At 33.1% G+C, this 8,567-nt stretch overlaps 1 protein-coding gene across 1 annotated transcript; it reads right to left on the bottom strand.

The window, feature by feature from the left end:
- Positions 1 to 6,132: 6,132 nt before the first annotated feature.
- Positions 6,133 to 7,354, bottom strand: LOC149904980 (uncharacterized). Its single transcript, XM_090106077.1, has one exon. It carries the CDS (start codon positions 7,319 to 7,321, stop codon positions 6,191 to 6,193), a length of 1,131 nt encoding a protein of 376 aa, XP_089962203.1. The 5' UTR covers positions 7,322 to 7,354; the 3' UTR covers positions 6,133 to 6,190.
- Between the last annotated feature and the right edge of the window lie 1,213 nt (positions 7,355 to 8,567).

The raw sequence follows: 8,567 nt of genomic DNA, 5'->3' as shown, positions 1-8,567 counted from the left end.
ACAAATGGATTCACGTGTGTATCGCCCGTTCCAATTGAAGTGGGTCAGGCGATTAACAGGCATTTCGTGTAAACAATTGCCGGAAGTTGTCAAAATCGCCCCAAAATAAAGCTATTATATTATAATTTATTAATTATGATAGGAATTTAACATGAAACTTTACACCGCAGACTTTGGCTTGAATTATAGTAGCTTAATTAAAAAGGGTTGGCGACGTTTCAATTAGTGTTCCTAATTTTCGTTAAATTTTATTCAGTGATTGCCATCTTTTGTGAAGTAATGTGTGGATTTTCCAAGGCTTGCCAGTTATCAGTGTTGAAAATCGTATTTTTATGTAATGCTAACTGTCTGTGCGTGTGTATGTTTGTTTTTTTTTAATTGTATTAAGCGTAATAAGCCTTAAATTAAGGCTAGGTGTTGGGTAAGTATATGTTTAAATTAGCAGTCTGTCTAATTGCATTAAAAAAGCCCTTTTAATATTGATGCTTTTTGAAAGGGATGATATTATCAAATGACTCAAAGCGTAATGCACGAATAATAAAGGAAAGCAAAAAGCTCCGTCGTTTTGAGAAACGACGGTTAAAAATATAATAAACACAAATGCACTGTGTAGATAATATCAGCAACTGTAATGTGCAATTTAAAATGAAACTGTAACAGAGTACCGCCGTGGGATCAACAAAAAATAATTAATGACACCACTAATGAATACGCTTGAGTGTAGCGTCAGCAACATCGCTGTTTAGATTTTATTGTGTGTTGTTTTCAGCCATAATATACTGCAAAGTGATAAAATATTTTTTTGGAAATAAATAAAGTAGCGTTGAGTTATTGATGTTTGATTTAATTGATCCATTTTATGTTATGATCTGTAAATATCTTGAATTTTATCAGATGCAAAGTAGGTATCAATTAGAAGGATTGATTTACCTACAATGTAGGTTTTGAGTTATTGACGATGTAATATATAATTTTTAAAATTATAATCAAATTACTATCCTAGTACAAATGTTAACAGAATTATTTTGAACACATATTTAACTACAGCACAAACAAGTTAGATTACGTCAAATGATTTTTCTGCACCCAGTACGCGCCCAAGGGAGAAGTTAGCCCTGATTTATTCGGATCATTTCCGCCACTCTTGCGGCTTTAGCCGGCCACTAATAAACCGAACACTCAACACTTGGCTGCAAACTTTACGTTTCAAATCACTGTACAAATTGGGAACATATTTTGTTAGATGGAATGTGTAAGGGTCTAGTTAAAGAAAGGATGAATGAATGAATGAATGAAATACTCTTTATTGTACATACACTAAAGAGTATTTCATTCATTCATTCATTAAGGAATTAGTTTAGAATGTTCTTTAATTATAGGGAATTTTATTATGTCTGTGTAATGTTAATAAAAATATTTACTATGATTTTTGTAAACAAAGAAGACATTTCTTTTACCAAGCCACTCTTTTGGCATAATTCGACCTTTTGACATAAGTCCTCATAGCAGAATTTCGGACACAAAATAGGTAGTAGGAGGTTTAATTATTCTTAATTTTATCATTTGATGCCTACTACTATTATAAATGAGAAAGTAACTCTGTCTGTCGCTCTGTCTGCCTTCACGCCTAAAGCACTAAACCGATTAAGATGAAATTTTTAAGAAAAATAGTTTGAGACAGTAGGACATAATAATTATGACAGTTCTTGACGGGTGGAATGCTCTGAGAACTAAAACTAGCTAGACTAAAAACCTAATACTTCTCTAGCTAATTCAATTTAATGATACCTACGCAAATAGTCGACTGTTCATAATATTTCACGTTTATTACACAATACACATTGAAGATAGCAATTTGTTACGCTAGTAATACTGAAACTCATATGTAAAGCATTCAACCGTCTAATCCCAGCCAATAACGATATATCAAAAATTAAAACCAACACTTAGCTCCCAACTTCCTTCGTGATTAAGCTTATAATAATAAACTAACACGGATATCCGAGCAAACTTATCCCTTGCGATTATATTAACCTCTATTCCTAAAGGGATAGGGTACATTTTGCTTTGTTCTTTAGTAGAATTGAAGGTTATATGATATGTTAGTTTAGGGTTTAAGGCCTAATTTGTACGACCGTTGGCGGTTGCTGAAGCTACAATATTTCAGTTCGCAATGTTTATACACCGGTTTAGGGTTGTTATAGCGCGACGACTTTGGGACTGTGAATAAAATAAATCAATGAAATTTGTTGGCGTGTCAGGACTCTTATATTTCATTTGTTACATTTTTTACAATTGAGAATATGCTTTTATATATATTTATAGCTAGCTAATAATACCTACGGATAAATTATGTTCATGAGTTTCAATGGGAATTCATAATTTAAATTGTCAAAATGAGACGAAGGTAAAATGAAATATTTTGCGGAATATATTGAATATATGTAATAATAAATAAACATTACTTAGCGGATAACCATCACTCAAGCCCCGGAACCACAGACACAATAGAAAATCTATTGTATCTGGGACAGATCGGGCCGCTTGGGGCTCAATGGGTTAATAGATTTTTAAATTAATAATGTATTTTTTGCACAATTATAATTTTTGGCAAAATAATTTTTAATATCTGTATTTTTATTACAGGTAACTACACTATATTTAAAAAAGTGGTTCAACTTTGACACTCCAAACAGGCATATTTATTACATTTCAGAAAAGCAGTTTATCGCCAGACTAAAAGTCGCACTACAATCGCAAGTCGATCGTCCCTAATCCGCCTTATTTTTAAGGATAACCGAGTATTTATCTGCGGGATCACCGTGTGATGTACGAGTGAAGATTATCCCGAATCGTTTGCAGAACGTCGTTAGTTGTTACCTAATAGTCTGTTTATACTATGAGGTTTGTAAAAAATATTGTTCATTTACGTAATATTGTGTAGTTTAAAAAAAAGAAATGGCATCTTCTGTAGGTAGTGAAAATATTTTCATAATTAAACTACCTATGTAGATGACCCGGTGAACTTCGTAACATCTTGTGTAGGTATATTTTTGTGCAAAATATTGTCCTCTACTTATTATTGCTATTTATTGAAGTGAAACTTCTTTATCGGGGTTGGAAAAAAATTTAGTGTAACATTTTTTGGTTACGCATGACATTTTTCCGTTACGCGCCATCTTTATCTTATCCCTACCACGCGTGATTCGACGTATTTCTGTAAAGTTGCATATAGTAATTTATTTTTTGAAAAATAAGGTCATAAAGAAGTTTCACTTCTTACGTGTGTACACTAGTATACACGCACACATTTTTTTATTAAATAACGTAATTCAAGATCAAAATTAGCCATATCGGTTCAGCCTCTTCCTGTTTTACCAACGAACGTCGAACAGTACATAATAGATTAATTATTTATATATGTAGATTAGAATCTGCTCTTTTTACAGGAAATTACATAATTTAATTATATCTACGTAGTTTTTTAATTAAATAACTAAAATTTTAATGCTTCAAGTTACAATTATCTCCAATTTTGATGATTTAATTGTTTTGTTCATACGTTATATTGTTGAAAATAATGTTATTAGAATGCAAATGCGTCTGATACCAGGTTAATTAATTGCATTCATACAACTATTGTAATCGGTAAGAACTCAAAACATATTAAACATGATCTATTGTTGTTTTTTTGACGAAATTCTTTAAGGTAATAAAGTCTTTGTTATTATTTACATAACCAGTGTACAGAATAGGTACTGGTTTTCGCTAGACATTACACTTCAAGAAAATCTATCAGTGTCACAGATGTAAAATACATTATTGCTTTACTTTTGACTGACCGGTTGGCTAGGTTGGTAGTGGCCCTGCCTTCCAAGCCAGAGGTCGTGGGTTCGATTCCCACCCGGGGCAAATATTTGTGTGATAAACATAGATGTTTGCTCTGTGTCTGGGTGTTAATTATCTATTTAAGTATTTATTTAAAATTATATATGTACCTATATGTATTTTTATCAGCCATCTGGTTTCCATAACACAAGCTAAAGCTTAGTATAGGACCAGATCGTGCCGTGTGTGAAAATTGTCCTGAAAATATATTTATTTACTTTATTATCAAAATAGAAACGCATTACGTAACAGGCTTAATAGAAATTGAAACAGTTTAACAATTTAAACTACAAAAGGTATGGTAACAATACTGACGTAAAGCAGCTGTCATTTTCCACAACAGAAGCATTAATTTTGTAAACCACAATATGTATTGTCTTTCTATCTAGTGCATACTAGTCCAACATTATGACGTAACAACCTTTACCTAATGCAGACAAGTAATGACTTCACTAATAGTAATTTAATTCAAATGGCCGCAAATGTTTGCGCAAGCATAACGTTTTATTGCCCGTAAACTATTTACGAATATGGCGGACAGATTGATAAATTTCATGTTTATACTTGGTAACGTGAACAGAGTGCAGTTTGGATACTATGCCTTATACATAATATATAGATACTAGCTGCTCCGCGCGGTTTCACCCCCGTTGGTCGTAGCGTGATGATTATAACCTCCTTCCTCGATAAATGAGCTATCTTACACCGAAAGAATTTTTCAAATCGGACCAGTGGTTCTCGAGATTAGCGCGTTCAAACAAACAAACAAACAAACTCTTCAGCTTTATAATATTAGCATAGATTAAGGGATCTGATGTAAGAAGAACGTTGTCGGTGTTGAAGTGAAAACCATATTATATAATGAAAAGTTATACATTATAGACTAGATTCTGAAGCCAGTAGCAAAAGACTTATCTGAAAATGCAATGAATTACCCAACACAGATTTGGGTCTTGTATGAATAAACACAGCAGGAGGGCAGGCAGACCAATGATAAGGTGTTTTTTGGTCATCTTCTAATTGTGATTCTTCGTGGTTTGGTTCACTTATTATTTCTTAATTTACGGTAAATTGCGTATTAATCTCCCAGCGCGGCTATGAACGATTATAAATTCAATTCATTTCTGTACTTTCCGCATTTATCTCCCATAAAAGTCTACTTTCTATCAGTGTGCTTGTTTGTAAAACTAGACTGACATAAAAAACACAAACCAGGGAGCGAGACAACTATTAATTAATTTGTCAAAACGCATCGAAATGTTAACAAAAACAAACGTCATTCATCACGCATGCCACCGGACACTTTAGTCAAGCGCCACTTTATAAAAACACATGGCAATTTTTATACCATCCACTTAAGTAACCAACCATTTCTTGTAATACGAACACAGATAAACAGCATCTAATTAATGGTGTTAAAGCTTAAGTTCCTGTATCACAAACGAGATTTAGTATGAAACATTTAAAGTAATTGTAAGTGCCGATTTCCGGGGCATTTGCAAGGAAGTGATAAATAAAGCGCAGAATTGTTTCGCAGAATGAATTTATTACGGTCTCTTTTTATTTGCCTTAACGATTGGGTGAAATATTGACTTCGCATCTTCGACACAGATTTAATATATTTCAGAGGAATCTTGAGATAAGTTTTGTTACAAATGTATCGTTCTATTTCCTTTATGGCTTATTGAGAAAATGCAGATAGTGTCATATCCATGGACGTATAAAAAAAGACGGACGCCGTTTTACGAACAAACAAGCATTCATTCATTCATTCATATTATAGGTATGATAATCTGCTTTTGTAGGGCTATTTTCTAAGTAGCAATTAACCTTTGTCATAACCTTAGCTTAATTTGGAAAATAGAATGATCGCTTCAACTAGCGTCTTTGTTTATATAAAAATACTAGCGGTCCACCCCGGCTTCGCCCGTGGTACATATTTACGTTTTCTCTACATAAAAACCATCCTCGTACTTCAAGGAATATAATAAAAAAAGAATTATCGAAATCGGTTCAGCCGTTCTCGAGTTATGCGCTTACCAACACATTTTGCGATTCATTTTTATATATAAGAAGATAATTAAGTTCAATATCAAATGAAAAATGTCAACGATACTGGAAGATTAATAAGTATGTAAAAGAATTAAAAATCATTTTAGGGAAGATTTCAAATAATAATTCACAGTTTTGCTTTTATACTTTTTATTAAAGAGAGTATAAATGAATTCAGATTTATCAGCCATCCTTTTTTTAATGGTTTTGCAATGCTATATGTTCAGTATTATTCTGGTTTCTTTCTATATTAACGAAGAGATAAGATACTCTCTTGAGATTTTATGGTGATCGCTGGATTATCTGCAATACATGATTTAATCTTATTGCCAGTTTCAGGGTTAAATGGAATAAATATTTCCATATTATCTCCCCGTATCTGCCAATCGGTCGATTTCAAATTTAAACCGGCCGGCAATAATTCAACGCTTTCAAACAAAACTGTGGAACCTTCACTACCCTTTACGTAAATCACTCTGTTATTAATTTTAACTTCCATATCGTCATCGGTGAGTTTTTTCGGCAGACGGTAAGTAAGTTTATAGGAATCTTGAGCCACAGTTGTGGAAACGTCGATATTACATTGTAAAAAGTCCAATTCGTTCAAAAACGAGCCGAGGTGATCAAAAGTTTTGCTTCGAGGCATTTTGTTGGGGGACAAAGATTTTTCCAACTCGAACACCCTGTCTCGGAGCCTACAAATATTTCGATATTGTTTCATATCTTGTTGATTTTGTAAATCTAGCTGTTTCTCTTGTTCTTGCTGACACTTAGCTCGTTCTATTTGTGTGATATTTTCTTGAGCTTCTGCGCAGTTTTTCTGTGACTGTTGTTCTTGATCCTTCATTTTATTTTCTAGCTCTTTTTGCAACGCGATCTGTTGTTGTAGTTGCTGTTGGCACTGATCATGTTGGAATTTTACGTATTGTTCTTGTTCAAGCAATTTCCGCTGCTGCTCTTCTATCTGCTTTTTAAGTTCTTGTTCTTTTGCTTGCAATGTGTTTACTTGTTGCTGTAAAGCGCCTAGCTGTTGCTGGCATTGCGTTCCTGTTTGTGCGGCCCGTTGTTGTTCAGCCAAATTCGCTTGTAGTTGCGTTATCAATTGTTTAAGTTGTTGTTCTTGTTGCTGATGTGACGCAGCCTGTTGATTATTTTGTTGGTGGCACTGATTTATTTGTGTTTGTGCGTTCTGCGATGTAACTGCCGCATTTTGCTGCACCTGCGCTACCTGCCACTGGTAGAACGCATGTTCTTTCACCAGCTGCTCGTGCAAGTTGTTGACGCTCTGCTGTAGTTGCGCCGCTTGCAGCCGCAGATGGTGACATAAAAATAAGCCATGTGACAAATGGAATGTACACAGCAAAACAAATATGCGGTACATCTTTACGGGTTTGAAACACTCTGTGATAGGTGCTCGTTAAATCATACAGTATTTATATGCAAAATTATAATAAGGTTGACCTCTTATCACATATTATTGTGTTATTTATTGGCCAAAATTTCCCTGTGAACTGATAAATTATATTTAGAATGAAATAATGACTTTATTAATTTACCTCGTGCCGAATATTTACTGCGTCCTATTTTGTTTTTCTTATATTTTTTCTAATATATTGTTTTCGTAAGCTTATTAGTATCATCTCAGTCAGTTATATTTATTTAGTAATTTACAACAAAAATGTATCTATCCCCATAGTACGGAACCCTTCGTGCGCGAGTCCGACTCGCACTTGTCCGGTTTTATTTCGACCGTTCTTTTTTCATAGATTTGATTATTTGTACCATTTTTTTTTCTAATTTTACGCGATATTAACGTCCCTATTAACCGTGAATGTTACATACTTCTATCATATCTTTACTCTCTATGAGATGATCCTAGAATGATAAAATTGATTTCGTTTCTAGTTTAATTACTTACGAATTTGTCAAATGTATTAATTTGTTTTAATGTACAGGAAAACACTGCTCAAATTGACTGCCTTAATTTATTCCTATTCATATCTATCCATAAACAATTTTATCCAAATATGCGGTGTAATGACTCATTACATCGCAACATTATATTGTCATATTTTACAAATAATATAGTGCCTGGAGCATTCAAAACCGTATAACCTCGGATTAGAGTTATAGTGAATGAATTAATATGACCGATGTGGGATATTGTTTTTTAAACTATAAATTGCAATGTTTACCCAATTTTTTTTTGTGCACTCCATTGTTTCGTTGTTTAAAAAAAATGTTATGAAAAATTAATGTTTGACCATATATTTTCACTTTAAACAGTATTTCTTTTTTTTTTATTCGAGTAGACATATAGGAATATTTTTCAAAGATACCTGTGTATAAAAATAGCAGTAGGGATCTCGAACAGATAGAAAAACGTGGAGGGGAGAGCGGAGCCACAACTGCTATGTACAATGGAATTTTCTCGGCCGGTTTAATTATAAATTAAACGTACTCTTTTGAGTACATTTAAAAAATAAGGTAATTAATAATTACGACTCATGAAAAGAAAAAAAAAATTAGTACCAAATCTGTTTATTTAAATATATTACAATTACCTACATTGTTGCTTACATCAAATATTTAGTTGAAATGTTCTATTAGTCGTTTTTTAATAGTTT

This window comes from Colias eurytheme, chromosome 10 (genome assembly GCF_061535395.1).
Source record: "Colias eurytheme isolate Ceu_HAF_F1 chromosome 10, ilColEury1 Martin Lab GWU primary, whole genome shotgun sequence".
Lineage (NCBI taxonomy): Eukaryota > Metazoa > Arthropoda > Insecta > Lepidoptera > Pieridae > Colias > Colias eurytheme.
The sequence above is the reverse complement of the archived record's forward strand: the minus strand, read 5'-3'. Positions and strand labels throughout refer to the sequence as shown.

Bases quoted from the DNA above. Each gene is read 5' to 3' on its own strand.
- LOC149904980 (XM_090106077.1), bottom strand. From the start codon at position 7,321: ATGTACCGCATATTTGTTTTGCTGTGTACATTCCATTTGTCACATGGC.